Raw genomic sequence first — 24480 nt, 5'->3', positions numbered from 1 at the left:
AATAATTGTATGAATAATCGAGTCTCATTATCAACAAAGAATCTTAATTTTAAAGCTGTTTTAAGATAAAGTACTTAATCTCAGACTATTTATTCAGCTCACACCTCAGAAATCATACTCTGTTTCCTGCCAAAATCCTCATGAAAAAGTCTTGGCTTTAAAAAGTTCAGGATTTGTTTGAAGCTGTAAATCCCAGTGGCTTCTTTATGAACCCTTTAAGGTCCTTGGTCCGTTCTTTATCTTCACTATTTTATTCTGATATTTGCTTACCATCTTCCCCAAATTGATCTTGAAGCTAAAAATAAATAAGTATGCTAAAGAGGAATTTTTATTTGTAGTTTTTGGGACAATCTATAATAATTTAAGACTGAGCCTTTAAACAACAACAAAAAAAATGTTCTAAAATAAGTTACTCTAATTTTCTCCTTAGTGACATTTTCCTCTCTACAATGTGTTCCCATTAGTTAAAAGAACAAAAACAGAAAGCTGTTTCATTGCTTATCCACAGTTCCCAGTGATCTTCCCTAAACTTAGAAAAATGGAGTTTACAAAAGTAGATAATTGGTAATTAACTATCAGCCATGACTTCCCAAATTGAGCATTGGTGTCCCTCAGACTGCACTTAGATGTTTGCTTTAAAGGCTACGTTGCACTGGTGTGGTGGAGTATGCACACAGTCAGCACTGAGGAGGCTGAAGTATAAGGACCAGTAATTCGAGGCTAGCCTGGTCTACACAGCTACTTCAAAGCCACCATAAGGGATGTAGAAAGGATGCTGTCCTGGGAGAACCCTAGGACTGCCTGATGATATTGGACTCTAAGTGGACAGGCTTTTGAGAATCAAGGGAAGTCAACATTTAAACAAAAGTGTATTGTGCAGATAACAAGCACACTGCTGCCAAACAAAGCAACAAAAATTAAGAATGAGGGCTGTTCAATGCTGCAGTCAAAAAAGACCTCAGTCTAATCATCCTATCTGATGTTACTGCTTCAATAGGAGCTGGAGAGGTGGCTCAGGGCTTAAGAGCACTGGCTGCTCTTCCAGAGGTCCTGAGTTCAATTCCCAGCAACCACATGGAGGCTCACAACCTCTGTAATAGAATCTGGTGCCTTCTTCTGATGTGCATGAAGACAGCGTATTTGTACATATAATAAATAAATAATAATCTTTTAAAAATTAAATAAAACCTGACTTTTATTTTGTATTTTCTATCAATATATTTTTATTTAATTAATTTATTCAGATTATATCTCAATTGTTATCCCATCCCTTGTATCCTCCCGTTCTCCCCTCCCTCCTGCTTTCACATTTTTCCCCTCCCTTATGTCTGTGGCCAAGGAGGACCTCCTCCCCCACTTTATGGTCATAGGCTATCAAGTCTCATCTTGGTAGCCTGCTTATCCTTTCTCTGAATGCCACCAGGCCTCCCCACCAAGGGGGAAGTGGAAACCTGAATTTTATACAGAAAAGCCAGTAACATAGCATACATTATGTGTACTTGTTGCCAAGGCTGATGAATCAGGGTCCATCCCTAAGATTCACATAGCGGAAGGAGAGAACCAACCTTTATTGTCTGACTTCTACACATGTGCTACAGCATGTATGTGTATACATAGATACAAAATAAATGTTAAAAACAAAAAAGGGTATTTTTGAATGAGAATGGCTCCCATAAGCTCATATATTTGGGTTCTTGGTTCTCCAGTTGGTGGGACTGTTTGGGAAGGATGAGGAGGTGTGGCCTTGTTGGAGGGGTGTGTCACTGGGGCTGGGCTTTGAAGTTTCAAAACCACAGCATTCTCAGTTAGAGATCCTGTTCTCTCAGCTTCCTACTTGAGGATCAGCTGTAAATTCTCAGCTACTGCTCCAGCACCAGGCCTTCCTGCTGCCACAGGACCCACCAAGACAGGCATGGACTCGTCCTCTGAAACTGTAAGCTCTGAAAAACTCTCTTCTTCTGCAAGTTGCCTTGCTCAGGGTGTCTTGGTTGTTTATAAAAGTAACTAAGATGTAAATAAATATAGATCAGTAGAATTCTTGATCTCCTCTTAAATAGTAGAATCTTGGGCATCCTTTATTACCACTCTCAAGCTTGAAGGCTTTCAAGTGAAAGTTTTCATTCTTTCAAGGAATAAAAACAACTTACTGTTCCGGCAAGGAGAGTGCTCGGCATAAGCGCTGAAATTCTGAATTGCTACATAGCATGTGCCAACCGGGTCCTTTGCTGGATTAGGTTTAAGAGTCCTCCAGTGATACAAAGGGGCACAGGCCTGTGGATACCAAAGGCAAGAAATACACTTTTGACGTAGGCTTTTCAGACAATAGCTTGAATTGTTAACTAGTAGTCTCCCACCATACCACCCTGAACGTGCCCGATCTGGTCTGACTTGTTAACTAGTGTAACTAAATTTATACGTAATCATCTTAAATTGTTAAGTGAACTACTTGGCCTCCAGAGTGTTCATGAATATCTCAGTAGCCAGAGTCAAACTTCCAAAGATAATTTTTAATGTTAATTCACTGAAAAAGTTGTACAAACTCTACATAAACAAAGAGATGATCCGATCTCAAGGTAGAAATTTTAATTAAATAAAAAGTAAACTGGCCAAAGAGAAGTCTTTCCTAAAAGCCACGAACTCACATTTTCTATTCACCCTTTAAAAAATGGGGGGGTGGGGCATGGGTTGCCTATATATCAGCAAATAGCATTCACAAGTGAATGAATTAACAGTATGTCTTAACATAACTCTTCTCTTCCTTTGTCTGGATATTAATATTTGAAAACAACTTTTGAATCAATGAATTCGGGCAGGTTTATATGCCTTTGTTCTGGGGACTGCCTTAGTTTACCACTAAGGTTGCACTGTGTACATTTTTAAACAATGATCGCTATGTAGGCAGGCTTCTTCCTTATCATTGCAGGTTTTCCTAGTTAGAATGTAATGGAAAAACTGGTGGTCAAAGAGCACTGAGGATCAGCAAGCATTCAAAGGGCACATGCTAAATACACACACACACACACACACACACACACACACACACACACACACCTAAGATAATGCAACCTGGTGGGAAATAACCCAACAGTTTGGCTCTGCTTGCTAAATTTATTCTGATAAATTCCAGTGACCATAGATAACCTTCATGATGGAGATGAATTACCCTAGTCATCCCATAAATACATGTTCAATTCTAAATTGGCACAGGAAAAGTCCTTCAGGTTATAAGTGAAACATCCCATACTTGTTTCCAGGTAAACTATAGAGCAATAACTTTAAGAAAGGTGCACACCATGCAAACGTTTACTCACACATAAAAGCCTTGCTTAGAATATACTTAACTGCTGCCACAATAAACATGAAGCTTTGCTTGTAAAATCTCCTTAATAAATAAATGCGTGTCTAATGAAATTAAGTCCATGCCCTTTATAGAACCTTAAACACAATTATATATCAGATTATTATGAATTAGCTCTTGCATCTTGCAGTTTATGGTATATAATTTGTCATACCAAATACAGATTTGATGACTAACATACATGGTCTAATTTTAGGACTCTAGTGAAATAAAAAACCAGTCATATTAAATTATGTCTTGTGATGCCATTTCAAGTAATATATTAGGGTGAAATGAGAGAACTGCCTTCAAATTAGGTTGCTCAATATCAGGAGTTTTACGAGCAAGAATTAATTTAAGCAATAATAAGAAAAGTATCCTTCATTCATGGTACAATCTGGTTTCATCTTTTAATTAATCTGTTTTAAAACTTGAGCATTGTACACTCAAATTAATCAGACCCAAAGTCTATACATCTCAATGAACAGTCAGAGCAGCCGCTGTGGAGCATCACATTGGATTTTACATTTGACTACTAAGTGTATTTTTAGGCCCTTATCTACCACCAAAAATGAAAAACCTGTGGCAGAATTAGAACTAGAAAAACAATTAGATTTATATCTTCTTTCATGATTCATGTCCAACACCTGCATTGAGTCCTCCCACAAACTAAAACAAAACAGAACTCCAGATCTATTAAAAGTCATTCATCTCTCAATTGTTTGGGCACATATAATTCTTTACAACAATAAAAGAATAAAAGCAAAATTACAGCATTTAAAGGCTGAGCAATTCCAACCTGAAAGCGGGGTTGCTTTTGGGCAGTGGTGGCACACCTAAAACTCCTTAACTTTACCTCCTGTGTTGAAGGAGTTTTCCCCCACCCACCACCCACCCCCTCCCATAATCCTGTAATCCCGCACTCCAGAGTCAGAGACAGGCAGCTCTCTGTAAGTCTCTGTAAATTTGAGGCCAGCCAGCCTGGTCTAACAGAGCTAGTTGCAGGATATCCAGAAATACATGAAGGAACCCTGTCTTGAATACCCAAAGGGGAAAGTGGGATTGCTTACTTTAAAACTCTTTAATGAATTCAGAAATGTCGTCAGTTGGTAGTTTTTCAAGCTCTTACTATTAAGAAAGACTTTCCCTCTTCAAAAAAAGGAACCACAACAGATTAATGTTCTAACACCCTGCAGTGGTGTCCCTAGACCTACCTTACTCTGGTTCAATTTTAAGTAGCCTTTAAATCGATCTTAAGCGATGAAATATTAACCCTATTCAAGATGTAGCTTTTAATTTTCCATCCTTCCTAGTAATTTTTAAAGTGTTTGAAAATATCTGATTTTTTGGGGGGAGTGGGGCTTCAACTCCTATAGTTTTGAGCACATTAAAAAGAAAACAGATTCTTTAATTTCAATCACTGAGCATCTAGTTTTACGCACCACACTTCTTTAAGCTGCCAGTAAGTCTATCAACGTGTCCTTCTGGAAAAGCATTTGTGTTAATCAGGCATCAAGCTGTTTGATGCACAAGGCAAACTTTCGCATACCCCCACCCTCTGTACTCACCCCAACCCTCTGTACTCACCCTCACCCCCGCGCTGGAACCCTCCATACACACACACACACACACACACACACACACACACACACGCACACACACACCTGCCGGAACCCTCCATACTCACACACCCCGCCCCCTTCCAGAACCCTCCATACCCCCTGCCCCAACCCTCTTTACTCCTCCTCCCAAGCCTCCATACTCACCACAACTTTTCCTTTGTGAGCTCTCACTGTTGCTCCAAACCATTGGTTTGATTTAAACTCTATAGGTTCTTTGGTTCCATTAACTCGGATTTTCCTGTTGTCTGACAAGAAGGCTGTATTATGAACAGTTTATGAAGTGTGGTAGTCAATTAAAATATAGAGCAGTACAGTTACACATTAAGACACCAGAGGAATGAGTGCCAATCTTTCTTAGACTTGTCTAAAAAGTTGAAGAGGTAAAAATATTTCCAAGGGCAAAACTTATCCTGATATTAAAGCCAAACAAGGACGCCACGAGAAAAGAAACCTATACCATCATTTCATATGTGTATACACAGCATTGCCAATGTTCTGCCTTCCTTCGTGTTAAAAACTCTCGGTCAATTAGGGAGAGCACAATGGCGGATGCGTTCCCAAGCCTACAGTTAATACCATTCTCTATGGAAGAACTTAAAACCTCACATCTAGGACCAGAACCTAGGAAGCATACCCTGTCCCTTAGCTTAGTTATGTGTGTATGGGTCTGTGTCTGTCTGCTTGTCTGTCTGCACACATGTGAACAGTGTCCACAGGGATGGAAGGGAGTGTCAAAGCCCCTGGAACTGGAGTTAAAGAAGTTGTGAGCTTCCCCAGTTGGGAGCTGGAAATTAAACCTGGGTCCTCCGCAAATGCAGGAAGTAGATTTAACTGCTGAGCCATCACCAAAGACTCCACTCTGTCCACGTATATGCAACATAATATTAGAAATATATAGGATTAGAAGAGAAGAAAACAAAAGAAAAGGCATCGAAATCAGAAAGGACTTAAACTAATTCTCTGTGCAGATAATGTGGAAAACCCCAACTGCTCCACAAAACAAATAACAAACAAACAAAAAACCCAAAAGCAAAACCCTAAAACATTAGAAATTGCAGAATACAAAATTAGCAAACAAAAAGCAAAGGGCTAGGGTTGTAGCTAAATGATAGAGTATTGTTCTGAATATGTAAAGCCTTGGGCTATATTATTAGCACATGCATGCAGGCATGCACATGCACGCACACACACACACACACACACACACACACACACACACGAAAGAAAGAAAGAAAAAGGAAAGAAAGAAAAAGAAGTCAGAACTGACTATGGTGGCACGAACCTTCAGTTTATTCCCCTGCGAAGCTGAAGCAGGGGGATTGTGAGTTTGACGCAGCTTATGGTACATAACATTTTTAAAACTACCTTGATCTACATAAGGAAATTCTTTCAACAGCCACAAAAATATCAGTAGCATTATTATATACTAACAATAAACTATCTCTGAATGAATTAAAGCGAACAGTAAAACCTTAGCATCATAATTTTTGTAATAAAATTGTAGCAAATTTATTTAGTACATTAGTACACCAAAATCATAAAACATTGTTGAAAGAAACTGGCAAAGATACAAAATCAGTAGACAAGATAGCCCATGTTCCTGGACTGGAAGAATTTCTATTGTTAAAAGTGTCCATGATGCCCAACGTGATTACAGCCTGATGCAATCCCTAAAAAATTCTAATAATGTTCTTCATGGAAAAAAAGTTCATACTGAATCACAAAGACCTCCACATAGCCAAAGCAACCATAAGCAAATGAACAAACCTGAAGACATTGCTCTACTTAACTTTAAAGTAGAATCCATTGAATAATTATAGAAATAAAAATACCATCACACTGGCATTAGAAACGGGCACAGGGGCCAGTGGGCCAGGACAGAGAGCACAGAGATACAGAGATAAGCTCACCCATTTTTTCAGTTTATCCAGCTGAGCTTCCACAAAGGGGTTAAGAACATACAACAACAGAGACTAGCTAGTACTTCAATAAGTGTTTGAAATAACTAGATACACACTCACAGAAGAAAGAAATCAGGCCCTTCTCTCACATAAACCCACATACAAAGCCCACTCAAAATGGATTACAACTGTAAACTACTGGGAGAATATAGAGGGAAAAGCTTATGGCATTGGAATCAGCAGGGATCTTTTTTGTTGTTGTTGTTGTTTTTGTTTTTTGGACACAACCCCTGAAGCACAAGCAACAAAGTAAAAATAAACAATGGGATTGTATCAAAGTAGAGTGAAGAGACAATCTATGGCGTTGAAGAAAGTATTTGCAATCCACATATCTGATAAGGTAATATTTCACCTGGATAAAAATTCAAATATCTCATTATCAAGACAGCAGTGATGCCCATTAAAAACTGAATAAAGGATTTGACCAGGTTCTCAATGGAAGACACAAAAGTGGCATGCAGGTAAATAAAAATGTATGTGTTAAGCACAGTGATTAACAAGGAAACGAAAATTCAAACCACAGCGAGACACCAGTTTACCCCAGAGGAAAAAGGTTATAACTAAAAAGACTAAAACAAATTCTGGTGAGAATGTGAGAAAAGGACCCTTAACACCAGATGGGCATGGATGTACACTGGTCCACCTGCCATGGAAAACAGTATGCAAGAACTACCCTATGATCCAGAAGCCTGCTTCCAATGTCTATATCCAAAGTATGCTGATCAGACAGCCATATTCTGTGTTCAGTATGGCATTGCTCACAATAGCCAAGATATGGAGTCTTCTTTAGTGTGCACCAGCAGATGAATGAATAAAAATGTGGTTCAAAACCACAGGAGATTATTTGACCCGATAAAAGGAGGAAATCCTATTCTTTGCAACAATATGGGTGAATCTGTATAAACTAATGTCAGACACACACACACACACACACACACACACACACACACACACATACACACACACACACAAAGTACATTAGCACAGTTGTTGGTGTAATATAAAAAAACCAAACTTACAGAAGCACATGGTACAGTGGTGTTTGTCAGGGGGTACTGAGAAGGTGTTGGTCAAAAGGTGACAAGTTATAGCTAGCAGGCAGACATTCTGAATATTTATCCTACAGTATGTTGCCAATGGTTTTTTTAAATGGTTTACTATATACAGACAATTCTAAGAGAAGAGATTTGAATGTTATTATCAACAGAAAAAATGTTAACGATACTAGTTTATCATTGTGGTTTGAATGAGAAATATCCCTCATAGGCTCATGTATTTGAACACTTGGTGTCCACTTGGTGGCGCTGTTTGCAGAGGTTATAAGACCTGCAGGAGGTCTCTATATACTCAAGGTCTCCAGCCTTGCTGGAGAAGGAAGGTCAACAAGGGAAGGCCTTAAGGACTTACAGCTTTATCCTTCCAGCTCTCCCACTCTGCTCCCTGTCTGTAGAGGAAACATAGTCAGTCAACTTAGTGCTCCTGCTCTCATACAGACCCCATCACAAAGGACTCTGCTCTTCTGGAAGCATGAGCCAAAATAAACCATCTCCTTGAAGTTGTTTCTGGTTATAGAGTTTTATCACAGCGACATTTAAGTAACTAATACAGTGACGGATGCATCAAACAGTTTGATTGAGATGCTCTACAGCACACACAGCTATAAAAGTATCATATCATTATGTGTGTGTGTGTACGTATAGTTTGACTTGCCTTTAAACATATTTGAAAACTATATTTTAATACAGTGTGTGAATGTCTATTTAAGTCTAAGCTACAAGATGGTTCTCAGGCTGGCAATATGGCTCAGTTGTAGAGTGCTTGCCTAGCACACGTGATACCTAGGGTTGATTCCCAGCTCTGATAAGAAGACAGCTTGCGTGAGAATGGCTTTCATTATACACACACAAGATGAAAATATGTACAAGACATCTCACAACTTAAAGGAAGCTTTCCTTACGTTTCACACTTCAAGATACTTCCACCTTCCACATAATGTGGGTTCCAAGCATCTTGATGTATGCATCAATTATTCCTGATAGAAATTAGATCATTGTCACTGCTTTGGAGAAAGCTGAATCATTTTCAGTAGTAAAATATGTAAGATTTTCCATGGAGACTATACTGATTGCCCGGACACTAAGAATGCTTGCTACCCACCAGAGGACAAGAGGCCAGTTCCTAAAACCCACTTGTGTCACTCACAACAAACTGCCTTTAACCTCAGTTTCAGGGCATCTACTGTTGTCTTCTGGACTTCTTGGTCACCCATGCACACAGGAAATAAGTGCACACACACACACAAACACACACACACGTCACATCACGTATTCAAAATAAATCTTAAAAAAAAAAAAAAAAAAAAAAAAAAAAAAAACCCAAAAAACAAAAAAGAACTTCTCTCTGGCCAGATAAGCACAGAATTTCTCAGCATGCATCAGAAACCAACATGAAGAGATGCCTAGGGCTTGGCTTTTAAGCCAGTAACTCGTGTCTACGCCACCACTGACAATAACGCCCCAACACAGTTTTCCACTCCCTTGGCAGGTCTCAGATGCACAGAGGCTAGACAGGGGGAAACTCAGCCCAAGTATAACTCACTTCAGGTCCTAATCAAAAGTGGGGATCTTTCCTTTCACTCTTGGTAATTGTCAACTTACTTGCCATGTGATTTCACCTGCCCTGCCCCAGCAAGATGATCTATGATAACAGCTAAGGAATTCCTAAGGATCTTTGTCCTAAGCCATCTTATCTGCATGTGTTTCCCCTCATACAGATTTTGTTTTTCTTCCTTGTCTCTCAAATAAATACATTACAAAATAAAGTTGTAAGTCCTATTAGGTAAGGCCAAAATAAACACCTAATTAAGACTTCAGCTGAGTTTACTTAATGACTGCAGACATTTTTTTTTAAGAAAGAATAATGTATTCAATCTGAATCTAAAATTTACACTGTGACATGTTAATAGAAAATCATGAATTTCCTTTTCAAAAATCTTAGCTTTGATGTTTCTGGAGTTTTTTTTTTTTTTTTTTTTTTTTAAGACAAGTTCTGGAAGTTTTCACCCCAAATGCACACAACTGGCAAAGAATTAGAGCATCTTGCAGCTTAAAGCCTGAAATGGAATTTATAAACACAGTCGTTTATGTCTCGGCAGCAGCGGTGACCAAACACTCAAAGCCAAGGGATTTTGCCTCCACCAACTGGGTGATTTTGGCTGATTCGTTCAAACTTTGGGAGTTCTCCATCTTTCTGTTTGAGGCTGACCTGCCAGTTTTCAGGTGATCAAAAGTCATCACAGTCACAAGCAAGAGTTGGCATGAAAGATACTTATAAACTGGAAGTAGAATCGTGTAACAATCTGACTAAATAAGTGTTCGTAATCTTTGAAAAAGATCTGATTAGAAACTCAGAAAGTCAACCTACATCCAAGAATTGGTAAGGACCTCATAGACATACAAGCATAATGGGCTATTATTAGTGATTTGTGGGGCTCAGAAATAAAGTGTGCGACACCTCACGGGGTTGCCAATGTGGCTTTGATTAAGCACAAGGAGAAAGTACTGGAGTGGCTTTGAAACTTCTAACCTAGTAAAAAGCCAGGGAAAGGAGACTGGCAACTCAAATATTTGTAGTTAAAAGAGATTCCCAAAGGATTTAAGAAAATCAGGCTTCTGTAAGGAAGGAAGGAAGTTATGAGGAAAATAATTCCAGTTCCAATCCTGGCTTTGTTTTGTGGGACTTAATGGTGTGGGTCTGAGTGGCTCTTTCTTTTTTCCTACCACAGATTGGGCTAGTGCTAACCTTACCAAGAGAGCAAGCTGTAGTTATTTGGGGGAAAACAGCCTTTTCTGGCTGAAGGATACCAAGAATGAGTTTTGTTCATTCCATTTCCAACCTAAGTTGTGTAATAGAGAGAATTCCTCCTGCGTCCCTCTCAACTTCCCCTGATCTGTTCTGATGTGGCTGTGTTCTTCTTTCATCAATCCTGATTATACATAAGTCGTCTTTTAAAAATTCTGTCTGGGTCCACAGACTGACAGCAAGGTCTCACTGCTGAAGACAACACCCACACAGCTCATTGAACATGGAGAGGTCCAGCTGGTGCCTACATAGACCCTTCACCCCCATGCTCTAGTGTTGGTGACATGGAAACGTACACTGCAGGCCACCAAAAGAGAAAAGTAAATAACAACCCAGCCACAAAACTTCTGATCTACAATCTGTCCCACTTGCAAAATATGCTATGGCAATGGCAGTGCAAACCATGTCGGAGTAACGACTAAGGTCAGTTATATCTTAAGGCCCACTCCATGAGATAGAATCCATACCTGCCACTGCTTGGGTGACCAAGAACCTGAGACTAGATAGCCCGTCGCCTAGAGTAAAACCATATGCTACTGTTCTTAAAATAAAAAGAAAGTAGAAGTCAAATGACTCCTAGTGGTCTTCTGTTACACACTCACAGATCAGAGCCTTATTCTGCCACCATCAGAGAGGCTTCTGCAGCAAAGGGGAACAAACACAGAGACTCACAGGCAGCAATTGTGCAGAAGGAGTGGGTGAAGACAAGATATGAGGGACACCAGGAGAGCAAGGCACTCTTAAACAACTGAGCAGAGCTCACATGAGCTCACAGAGACTGAAACAGCAAGTACAGGCTTACATGGGTCTGCAGCAGATCCTCGACATATGCGCTATAGCTTTCAGTTCAGTACTTTGCATATGCGCTATAGCTTTTAGTTCAGTACTTTGCATATGCGCTATAGCTTTCAGTTTAGTACTTTCATGGAACTTCTGAATGTGTGAACGAGTGGGTCACTGATTCTTGTACTTTCTCTTGGGGCCCTTCTATTTTTCTATTGGCCTGGCTTGTCCAACTTCAATATTTATTTTTCTCACTATATTTTACATTTTGTTTAAAAAATTCTGTTTGGGGCCGTTGAGGTGGCTCAGTGGGAAAGGTGCTGCTGGTCACACAAGTCTGAGCCCATTAGCTTAAGCACTGGAGTCAACATAAAGGCAGAACAAAGGAACTTACTGCAAAAGGCTGTCCTTTTACTTCCACTCATGTGCCCATATACACACCATACACCAAGAATGTAATTAAAACAGTGAAACAAATAAAAATAAAAATTCTGTTTCACAAGGAAAAACACCACAAATTTGATCAATAACTAAGCCAATGTGCTGAGCAGGCAGGTCTCAAAAGACCAAGGAAAGATGGCCAATGCGCCTTTGAAAAACAATTGTACATCTTTAACCACAAGAGAAAAGCAAATTAAAACTGCACTGAGATTTCATGTCACACCAGCCAGAATGGCTGTCATGGGGACAACAGATGACCTGCTGGCTAGGACACCAGTGAAATGAAGCCCACTTATACTCTTGGTGGGTATGTAAAATGGCTCAGCCGCTATGGAAATCAGCTGCCACAGGATCCAGTGATACCCATCCTGGGTGTTTACCAAAGGGGTTGTAAATCAGCATTTCACAGAGATACTTGTACATCTCTGTTTATAGATGAGTTATTCACAATACCCTAGATAAGGGCAGCCTGGATGTGCACCAATCGGTAAGTGGATAAACAAAATGTGGCAAATTTACACAATGAAGTCTATTGACTTGGAGAGCGAAATTATCTTCTTTTCAGGAAAATGGGTGGAACTGGAAACCATCACACCAAGTGAAAAACAAAAAACAAAAACACATCTCCAGGACTTTCTAATGATTGAGAAGTTCACTGGAGATTTGACCAGAGGGAAACAGAGAGAGTCTGTTACTTTCTAGTGGCAGCTGCGGACAGACTCACGGGATACAGTACTGGCATATGTGGTCCTCAGCCAGCCTAGCAGCTCCCAGTGTCCTCCTGAAAGCCATGTCTATGGTCCTTAAACTCCTAGATTCCTTGATCCATGGATGCTGCCTTCTTTCCAGGGCTCACAAGACTCTCAGAGGCTGTAGTGAATTCTTCCCTGGCCATCGCAGACAAAGTGCGCTCTGTTTTCCTCCCCAGAGCCAAACCATAACCCTTACTGCTGCACCAAGGACAAGGCAGAGTATTTAGCACAGGCTTCATGTCCTCCAGGGCAGAAGAAAGGTATCTGGTCACCCCAGGTGCCCAGAGCATGGTCCACTGTACAGACCTGGAAAAGAGCATTCCATTTTAGCAACTCTCTAACAGATTTACAAGTGACAGGTGCAATGAAGTCCAAAGTTAGATAGGAAACACTTTTCAAGTGACTGCATGCAATTTAAAGTTTTCTAAGTGGCAGGAGACTATTTACAAAGTTAATACATCAGTGAAATTCTACATTTTTTTTCTCAAGAGAAGCAACAATACAATTAATATTTAAAGAACCCAACAAGCAAAATAGGAAAGCCATATGCAAATGGGAATCTTTGTATACTGCTCATGGGAATATAAACTAAGTCAGTCACATGGAAATCAGAATGGGGGTTCCTCCAAAATCTGAGAGTACATCTATCATATGACCAAGTTTGCACCCTCGTAGGTATTCACCCTAAGAACTACAGGTCAGTGCATCACAAAGACCCTTGTGCCTCCCTGCAGCACGATTCACAACAGCTAAGTTACAGACCCAACCTAACGAACTGTCCATCAACAGGAGAGTTTAAATAAAATGGGGATATATACACATGGAACTTTTTAAGTTATAAAGAAGAACAAAGTCGGCATAGAAAAGTGCAAAGGCAATACAGCACACACGTGTGCACACAGGGGAATTGACAATGTCACAGGTTTCTCACACTCATAAACACTGCAGTTCCTTTTCTATTCATCCCAACTTCCTCCTCTGGATGTGTCACCATCATGAGTTGTGTGTGTGTGTGTGTGTGTGTGTGTGTGTGTGTGTGTGTGTGTGTGTGTGTGTGTGTGTTTAAAAAACAACACAGGCGCTAAGGAGATAGCTCAGTGAGGAAAGTGCTAGTTATGCCTGCATACGGAATTGAATTTGATGCCCATCACCTAGGTAAAAGACAGATGTGGTGGCATGCCTGTATAACCGCAGCACTGAGACAGTAGAAGCCAGAAGATCCTTGCACTAGCTAGTCTAGCCAAATTGGTGCACTCCAGGTTCAGTGAGAGCTCCTGTCACAAATAAATAAATAAATAAATAAAAATAAGCTGAAGAGCAATTAAAGGAGACAGTTGACATCAAACACACAGACACACACACACACACACACACACACACACACACACACGATTTCGTGAACAATATATATCCAGGACCTGCAATCTGTCCAGGACTAGACAATAAATGTTTTAGGCACTGCAATCTTCCACAGCTGTCTATTACAGTTACCCAGTCTTACACTCTTGGTGAAATCAAACCACAGATAGTACAGAGGAAAGTGGGCGTGGCTGAGTTTCAAGAAAAATTTATGTATGGGCACAGAAATAGAAATACCATATGATTTTCATTTGTAACAAAATATTATTTAAGTTGTTAGCCAGTTAAACTTTAGAAGTATGCGTACCTTACAGATTGTGTAACAATAATAATTAATAATATAATCAGAAAAGATGGTTCAAGATGTAGTTTGCCAACATTTGATAGACTATTATTTTAATTGGTAAGCAGCGTTCTGTACTCTTTAGGCAGCTGAGTGTGTTTGCGGTTCACATTTAAGAAGTCTGTGATTGACAGCCATCAGTGGCCAGCTGCATAGGCAGATGTGTGCGTAGATAGAAACACGGATGGGTGCATTGGTGCACACGTGGCTAGCCAGGTAAACAGATAAATCTAACTCATTCCTCTGAATCCTTATATAGCATTTTATCCCATTAGAAAACCATGTATGTTTTAGGTATCCATGTCACAGGCATTCAAAATTCTATTTCTTTTTGTTTTGCTATTACTAAGCATGTGGGCTCTGAGCACCGTTGTAAAATACATTTTATTGGATATTAACTGTAGCTCATGGGCTCACCAGAGAGTAGAGTGTGGGGTGGGGCATCTACTGTTCAGGATAGTTAATGTTTTCCCAGCCACCTGGCTAGGAAATGGCATCTTACTTTTTTTTAATCTCATTTGTGTTTGCCCAATATTAGTATCTTTGGTCACCTTTTTATGTCTGTGGACCATTCACTTTCTTCTGTTACTTTCTCATTTATGTCCTTTGCTTATTTTCTTGTTTGCATACTAGCTTTACTGATTGAGGTGTTGATTCCTTTTTTTTTTTTTTTTTTTTTTCCATTATACATGATGCAAATACCTTCCTTCAGCTTTTTTTCTCCTCGAGTCTTTTAACCTTATGTGGCTTATGATGCATGTAAAATTTATTCTTACACACTGTGATAGAGCTATGGTGCTTATTTCAGCATGAAAAGACATGTGTCCTAACACCATCACATTCGTTCCTTTTTTCCCCCCACTATAACCAAATAACTGACAGAAGCCACTGGAGGGAGGAAACACTAAATTTGGTCCACAGTGTCGGGGCATTTCAGTCCTTTCTCTGGTGAAGAAGCTGTCTCAACAGGAGGGGTCTTAGTCCAGGTCAGGTGACTTGGCTGGCCACATCCTATCAACCAAGAAACAGACAGCACTAGACTAAAGCTAAGGCTGGGCTATACTTTAAAAGACGCCCCCCCTCAAAACCCCAACCCCAACCCAGCAACCCATCTCTGGCAGCCAGGCCCCACCTAAAACGTCTACAACCTTCGATCTCTGTGTTCTACTAGGAAGCAGACACATGAGTCTGTGGAGCACACTTCACATCCAAACCATAGCAGCCATCTGTTGAAAGTTTGACCTCATTTTACTCAGTGATGGTTATTGTATCTCTGAGCCAAATAAAAGAATGATAAACAAAACAAAGCAAACAAACACTCCTTACATATCTTAGAGGTCCCATAGCCTCCCTGCTGCCTCAGACTCCCCAGTTTGTGATTTTTGTTAACAGGCGATACACTGATGTTCTACCCTGTGAACGTGCCCAGCCTCCTCTATCTGCCTTGCTCTTCCTGGTACCTGGAATGTTCTTCCCACTGTGCTCTCCACAGATGAGAGAGCTCTCCTCTTCATTGCTCGGGTGGAAGTTAAAACACCCACCTCCCCGACACACCCATTTCCTGCGTCATCCAACCCTTTGTGACTCTGTTGTGGTCTTCTGTACCTTTCGAAAATAGCACTGACCGCTGTCTGAGATGATGGTATGCTAATCTTCACATGCATTGACTTTCCCTTGATAATATACATTAATGCCATGCACAGAGACATCCTGCCTCTCCTGTGCAGTTTCCTCTTCTTGAATGAATAATTCATGGCACCCTGTCAGCTGTCCATAAGTGTTTATTGAATGAATGGCCCAGTTCCCACACACTCATTCAGAAGTTTTCCCAGAATACATTATTCAGAACAATTGGTGTGTGTATGTCAAGGAAGAAAGGAAAGAGGGAGGGGGGTGTTGAGACTGACCCTTTACATTTAAAAAAATATGTTTCTATCATCTGGGGGTGATGACAAACCTGAAGATATCCTGAAAAGACACGGAGCCAACCTGATGGGTGTCAGCAAACAGCAGTGCTTTGTCTGTTCTACTTTCTGGGCTGTAAATGATCTCCCTTACGCTGGCATAGCTGGGCGGTCTGCGGACAGATCCCAGTGGGTGGCAGAGCATGCCAGCTTTAGGTCTTTTTATTTCGGGGAATGCATGTTTCAGAGCAGGAGTGGGCTGCAGGGCTTTAGAATGTGGTACGCACATGAGCAACAACAGAGCTCTCTAATCTGTCTAGGGCGATGAGAAGAATTGAATTAGAGAAGATGGATCACCAGGATTGGGGTCGGGGAGGGGGTTGGGGTAGGGGAGGGGGTGGGGGTGGGAGTGGGGGATTCTGAAACCACACCGGTGGGACCGAACACTTCTGCAGATGAGACAATTTTGGGAAACTATTTATAAAGCCTTTGGCCTCCTTTGGGGAAAAACAGTTAAGTTTGGCTCTTGCCTTCAGTCATCACTTCCAAGTCTGTCACCACTGCAGGGACTTTCTTCAAGCTGTGGCAGGATCTGTTCAGACAGTTTTGATCAAGAAAAGGGGGAAGAGATCTTTAAACATTTAAGCCTTGAGCTCCATCAAACATGTACTTTGAAGGTTACATTTAAGTTGGAGCTATGTATGTGAGAATAAAGGATACATAAATTTCAAGATAAAATGATGGTGTCAGATAACCTTTTATCTAAAACAAACAAACCCAAGTGGAAGAGCAGGAGTCAGATTTTATGTCATGGAGAATTAAAGTTGCAGATGGATTATTCTCAATCCCTCCATTAGGATATGTTAAAGAATGCTCGGAGGCTCCACTCTTGACTGTTGGGAATTTTCAAGTCTTTAAATAAATTTCACTGACTCATTTCTGCCTCTGACATTCAAGAGATGCTTTACTATGATTGGACGATAAATTACTAACTGAAATTGTTGATTTACACCTAGATGTATACCCTACGTACGTAGATACGTACATGAATGTGGAAACACACATGCAGTGTGAGTAACTGCTTCCCTTTGCCTAACAGATTGAGTCTCCATGCCCTGTTCACATCAGAGGGCACAGGCTCTAGCTGATCTCCGTGTGGCATCTCCTTTCCATTCTGCTAGCTCTCTCCTGTTCTCAATTGGGTTTCACGCCTGATCTCTCTGTCTCTCTGTCTCTCTGTGTCTCTGTGTCTCTGTCTCTGTCTCTCTCTCTCTCTCTCTCTGTCTCTCTCTCTCTCTCAGCAATGCTTTCTTATTTCCAATTTCTCTAATTTCCTTAAAACCTGTTGTAAGTGGAGGGCAGGACAGCACATGCCTGCAATCTGTGCACTTGGATGGTAAAGGCAGGAGCATTTTGAGTCCGAGGCTAGCTTGGGCTAGTTAGTGAGCACCTGTCCCAAAACAAAACAAGAAAAAACAAATAAGCAAACAAAGGACAGAGGGCTAGCTATGTGGCTCACTGTCAGAGTGTTTCCCTGGTATGCATAAGACTCTGAGTTATTTGCCAACCCCAAATAAATAAATAAGGCTGTAAATTCTTTTTTTTTTTTAAGTTAAAAATTCATAGGTTATTTTATGATTTCTAAACAATGAATTGTTTTGCATAAAGATTCCTTCTCTGTGGATCTTAATGGTGGAACTAAGTGCTGTTGTTAACAATGGCTTGAAGTATTTTCTCTGCTATTTGCTAGCCGGATTATTCCATATTTGGGTGGAGGTATGGACGATCTGGGAAAGTGATTTATACCTGATTGAAAGACAATTTGTTACCTTAGAGTTGTATCTGTGACAGGAAAGGTACTTTCTTGGGTTTTGTGTGTGTGTCAGAGATGGGCCATGGAATTTTGTTTTGTCTTATTTTTTTCTTTTTCTTTTTTAAGTAACTGAATATAGAGTCTTATAACATGGCAGCTAAAAGCACACTAGAATCCAGTTTCCTGGATTTACTTTCTGCTCATCATGGTAAACTCATTCAGCCACTGACAATTTAAGAGCAGAAAAATAAATTATTCTGTTCAGAAAATTGTGAGACTTCTAAACTTATTTGTCAAAACCACAATTTCAATGTTTTTTTTCCATATATAACCAAATATTAGTATGTTTATATAGGACAAATTTATGTTTTTAGAGTTTAAATAATAACATTATTATGTATGGGCTTAGGAAAGCAATAATAAAGATTATATTATAATATTCCTATTATATATTGTCCTGCCCTGGATAAGAACATAATTTTTTGTAATTATTTCCATATCTAAATCAGCTCCCAACAAAAAGAGAACATATTTCCAGCTTCATGTTTTGAATAACCATAGAAGCTAACCAATGCTATTTAGAGTTTTGCTTAGCAGTAAAAATGAATATGTTTTCTACATCATATAATACTACTTGAAATGTTTTTAATATAGATTTTATTTATTATTATGAATACAGTGCTCTGCTGCATGTACACCTGCAGGCCAGAAGATGGCATCAGATCACATTGTAGATGATTGTGAGCCACCATGTGGTTGCTGGGAATTGAACTCAGGACCTCTGGAAGAGCAGTCATCTCTGAGCCATCTCTGAGCCATCTCTCCAGCCCCACTTGAAATGGTTTTCATGTGTAACTTGACTACAGTTTTATGTGAAGATTGTTCTGGAAATATACAGGAACTTTTGTTGAGACAGTATAATTCTGGAGGGTGGGAATTCTGCTGATTTATATAGTCCAGGAAGAGGAACGAGAAATTAGAAACAAGGGGCCAAACCAAGGAGCTCCCCAAGAGAAATCAGAAGCCATCTGAAGAAGACAAGCTAAGAAGCAAGGACAAAGACAGCTCCCAGTGTGCCACAGAGGCGCAGAAGCAGCAGTGACTGCAGCTGGACTGTAGCGATGAAACCAACAACTTCAACCTCATAGTCTACAAATCACTTCACTACATCCACATTGGTTGAAACAGTTAACAATCCCAGCAATGGATATGCACGTGTATGTGTATGAGTGCTCATCTGCACATACAAACACACACACACACACACACACACACACACACACACGTGTCACTCTTCAGTGGCCTCTCTACATCATGTCCTTTGATGCAAGCTTTCCTTAGCCTACAAAATGCACATGTTTCATTCAAATATGCAATCTTTCTGCATCCCTAAATCGTTTTTTCATTTTTTGCTACTGTGACACCTCTATTTGGAATAAAACTCCAATGCACTGGTTTTCCATAGGACTTAAATATATAGGACTGCCCTATCTATCTTGTCTATTGGTTTTGTGTGATATGAGGCAAGCCCATTAACCAAATCAGGAGCCGGGAGTACATCCTTTACAATTACCAACCTTGTGGTCCACAATTCCATTACATCATCACTTTATGCTAATTTCTTTTCTTCATCTCTCTCAAGTTTCAACTCACTGCATCTCCTTCTGTCTCTGTTGCATCATCCTGCATGGCAGCCGCTGTGCTTTCCAGCATCAGTTGCTGACATGGCTTCCTGGTTGGCTGTTCTTGCTCAAGCTTGACACCTTCAAATCCATTCTCTGCCCTAGTGGCAAAGATTTTTCTCCATTGTAAAAATCAGCCACATTGAATGTTTACCTTGGCAGGGTCATTCTTGTCATTCCAACCAATGTGATTTTAATTTACCTTCTTGATTTTTTTAATACTCATTCTCACTCAAACCCCTGTTCTAGATTTTCTCTTTCTCTTATAATTCTCTTTTTTTTTTTTTTCTCAAGAAATTACCTGGGATTGCATGTGTTAGCTATAGGCCAAACTTTGAAATCAAGAGCTTCCAATAAGGTTTATGTATCACTTGTAATTCTCAAAGGCATAGCGTGTTTCTATTTAATGCCCAATCATTTGTTTATATGATGTAATGAAAATGTCTCAGGGTGAGAATCTTAGGAAGGTCACTAGTTGATGAAAATGTCTTCAATATGACTGCAGAGGAATGCTTTTAGATACAGTAACTGTTTGGGTTTCAGGGCTGGGTAAGCCAGCTTCTCTTGGTAGCATTTGAAAACGTGTTTAAACTACTTCCTCTTGCTTAGTTGAACTCCATCTCCTTTGTTAGGAGATAATGTAGCAAAAACGATCCCCATCATTCTTCTAATAAAGCAGTTCATGCAACTAAAAGTTTATATAGATTTTCTGTGTGTATGCCACAGTGCTTGTGGTAGTCAGAGGAAAATTTTGTAGAGTTGATTCCCACCTTTCTCTTTGTGGGTCCCACGGGTTTGCCTCAGGTTGTCAGAACTGTGCATAAGGCGCCTACACCTTATGTGGGTGGAGACAAAGGTACATTCATTCAACAAATTCATACAGAAACTGTGGTCTACCTATTGCCTGGTCACTGTGTTACTCCAATACCTGATGTGTTCTGTATTTATCATATCCACATTCCCTTCTCTTCGCAACCATCTCTGCCTCCTCATTCTCAGCTGATGACTTTGCTTTTTGTTCCACTGATAAAAACCTCAAGGCAAAATGATGGAAAAAGTCATTTTCTTCCTACAACCCATAACCTACCAGCCACTCAGAGCTGTTTTTTTTTTTTAATTTTGCCTTTCCACTAGTACTAAGGATAAGAAGCCTTCCCTTCATGATCACCAAGGTTAGACCCTCTGTTTGTTTTAGAACACCACCCGTTCCCATCTGTGTGTCTCACTCTCTCTTTCAGTCAATACGGTTCCCTTACATTTCCTCTGGATACTTTCCATCATATTGCAACCATGCTAAGGTAGCTACTTGATTATGACATTTCCATAGTCCCACCTATAGTTTTACATCTTTGGTCTGTCTTCCAACCTTCTTCCAGTCTGTATGGGCCCATTCTCTTGAAACTACTCTTAAATACCAAATACGTAACTTTCAGTTACCAAGACAAATATTTTCATTCCCCGTCACATCTTTGTTGACATCTTGACTTTCATCTGATAGCATTCTCCATACCTTACACACTTCCCTTTATGCCCAACCCTTTTCTAGAGGTTGGCATGCTCTGGGTCTCAGTTTCAACCTTGAGATAATCTAGTTTCTATTTGCTCTTTTGATGCTCTATTCTTGGTCCACACACGCCCCATAAGAAAGCTATTGTCTTAAATATCATCTACACAGGCCTCCCAAATTTAAAATCCCAGACATCTTGCACAAGGCCTGGGTCTATTTATCCAACAGCCCATTTGACGTCCATTTGGAGGCCTAATAAGCATCTCAGATTTCACATATCTGGATTCAACTCTTGATATTTTCCTCCAAGGCCTGCTCCCTCTCCACTGTTCCCAGGCTCTCAGTCCATTTACTCTGGGAGCTAAGGTCATTCTTTTTCTTTCTTCTTCACACTGTTCATCCCATCCAGAATGAGACCCTACTAACTGAAATGTGAAATCCAGTTCCACCCGTCTCTCATCCCCCATCGCTCCTATTCACTATTCATGTCAAGCTGTACTGCTGGCCTTGGGCAGTAGTGAGAAGTCCTTGCCTTGGCCCCTTGGCTTCTGTTCTGGCTTGTGTTCTGTCCTGTTCCAGATAGTGCATTCTCCATCCAAAAGCTAAACTTATCCTTAAAAAAAAAGAAAAACCCACAATTCAAATAATCTTACTTCCTACTCAAAACTCCCCATTGGTTGCACATTTTTTTTTTTAATATAAAACCCCAAATCTCAACCCTGGCTATTAAAGTACCATATAATTTAGTGCTGGTAGTAATCCTGAAAGATACAACCCCACCCATGCCCTAATATTAAATGTTTAATTCTGAAAGGTCAAAATCTGTAAGGTTTATAGCGCCTAAAATCCAAGCTCTCTGAAATCATAATCCTGAAAGATTACATTGCCAAATATTGAAACCCCTAAACTCCCCAAACCACAATTCCTCTGAAGGGGAAAAGGCAGAAAGGAAAGTCAAGTTCTAGGAAATGCATTAGCATGTTTGGCTGCACACTGGATGGCTGCACCGTGCCAGGCAGAACAAACACATGGAAGCCGGCTAAGGCATGATTTTGAGTGTGTTTCCAGAGGAGAGCACTGTATCCAAATGGCCTGAGGCTTTTAGAAAGACTTTAGAAGGTTCTGGTTCACTTTATATATTTTTGCTCATCTGACTCCATGAAATTGCATTAGCACAATGTTGACTTGTTTGTAAGCATTGTATGCGTGCTTAAAAGCATCCATAGTTCCTCAGTAGATGTGGAGATGTCTTTTGTACCCTTGCATTTGTGGAACATAGAATGTCTACAGATCTCAGCTCTTCTTCAGGTAACTGTGTTCAGTGGTGACCCATCGAGGTGCTATTTTTAAGTTTGAGGACTTAAGTTTAGACATGTATGCAATGTATTTTGATCTAATCCACTCTCCTGCACCTCCCCAAGTTTACTGCCTACCAAATCTTCTTCCCAACTTCATGCGCTATTTTAACCAATGAGCCCTGTTGGCTCAGGAGTCGCTGTAGAAGAGAGAGTAGGAAGACTGTGCAAACCAGAAGTTTTAAAAGGCTCCTGAGAAACCATGATTCCCATGAAGTTTTGAGTGTCCATCCCAGTATCTCAAATGACCACAGCTAAAGGTCTGGTTGCACACAATTACCAATCTTTATGAAATACATTTTCACACTTCTTTTTTAAAAATCTATTTCTTTTTAAATTGTGTGTGTGTGTGTGTGTGTGTGTGTGTGTGTGTGTACATAAGTGAATAAAGACACACTAGCGAAGATTACAGCCTTCAGAATCATGTGGCTTCAGGATCATGGCCCAATCTTGCTTTCAAAGTCTCTCTGGCCTAATTTTCTAGTCTTTTTCTGACCCCCTTCTCTCTAGGAACAGGCCTTTCTCTATTGCCCACATTCATTCACTCCCATATTTTAATCCAGACAATACTCTAAAACACTTCTCCCTCATAGCCTTCACTCAACTTAGGCTCTTTCTCAATTATCACCACTCAGTGAAATTCTATTGACCACTTGGGTTAGGTTAAATAATAGCTTCCACGTGTAAACAAACTTATAGGTAAGTTACAAGTAACTAACAATAAAGGAGAGCTACATCTGGCGTACACTCCAGATCACCTGACCTTAAGACAGACAGGGTCTCTTGCTTATTAATGTGGCCCAGTATAAGAACAGGAGTTCTGTAAAACAAACAAACAAACAAACAAAAAAGCATGCCCAAAGAAGCCACACAGAAGCATGTGGCCAATAGTGTGGACTTTAAAAATGGAAAGGGCCACCAGCCAAAGCACAGGGGCAGCCTACAGCCTGGGAAAGTCAAGCAAACAGCTCTTCCCAAGAGCTTCCAGAAGGAACATGGCTCTGCCAAGGTCTTGATTTTAACTCAGGGAGACGATTTTAGACTTGGACTTCCAGAGCTGTGTGGCAATCAATGTGCATTGCTCAAAGCTGCTCAAGTCTGTCCTAATTTTCTAAGTAGTGATAGAAAGCTGGTGATCCATCCAGTCTGACATAAATGCTCGTGCGCATACACACACCCCTCTCTGTCCCTCAGGTCATTGCTTTTCCTAGCCCAGCCTCTAGAGACAAGGCCAAGGCTCTCTTTGTGACCATATGCAGGTGGTGCTGTAATAAGTAAATATGTGTTGGAAATAAAAGGTAATATTAAAGTACCAAATGTATTATGACAGGGCTGGGAGATGACATAGGCATCAGACATAACCTGAGTTCTAATCCCAGGACCTATGTTTTGAAAAGCCAGGCAAGTTGATGTGTGTTTATAATCTTGGGGCTGGGAAAACAGAGACAGGAGAATCCTTGGGGCTTGCTGGCCAGCCATCCTAGCAGGCTTGGCAACTTACAGTCCAGTGATAGTCCTTGTCTCCAGGTGGGGGAGCACCTGAGAAATAAGGCCTGGTGTTGACCTCTGACCTGCCCAGCACTAGTATTACAACTGTGTCTCCCTGAACCGAACTTAGTGCGTGGCCTCTAGGGCTGAAACTCGGGTCCGCATGCCATCAGGGCAAGCATTTACCAACTGAGAGCTCTCTGCAGTCCAGAACCTGTATGTTCCAGGCAGCTGTTCATTGCACTCTCCTTCCAGTACTCTTCATTTGATTT

The 24480-nt window shown here is 40.4% G+C and overlaps 1 protein-coding gene across 1 annotated transcript in view; it reads right to left on the bottom strand.

Annotated features, from left to right (window-relative positions):
• Positions 1–24480, bottom strand: part of Itga8 (integrin subunit alpha 8) — a 174661-nt gene that overhangs the window by 138405 nt on the left and 11776 nt on the right. Inside the window, exons 3-4 of the mRNA XM_051151312.1 lie at positions 5104–5204; positions 2148–2271 (exon numbers count right to left, since the gene is read on the bottom strand). Of these exons, the coding sequence (XP_051007269.1) occupies positions 2148–2271; positions 5104–5204 (225 nt within the window). The remainder of the gene's footprint in view (positions 1–2147; positions 2272–5103; positions 5205–24480) is intronic.

Source organism: Acomys russatus, chromosome 9 (genome assembly GCF_903995435.1).
Source record: "Acomys russatus chromosome 9, mAcoRus1.1, whole genome shotgun sequence".
NCBI lineage: Eukaryota > Metazoa > Chordata > Mammalia > Rodentia > Muridae > Acomys > Acomys russatus.
Note: the sequence above shows the minus strand (reverse complement) of the source record. Positions and strands in the feature narration are given on the sequence as shown.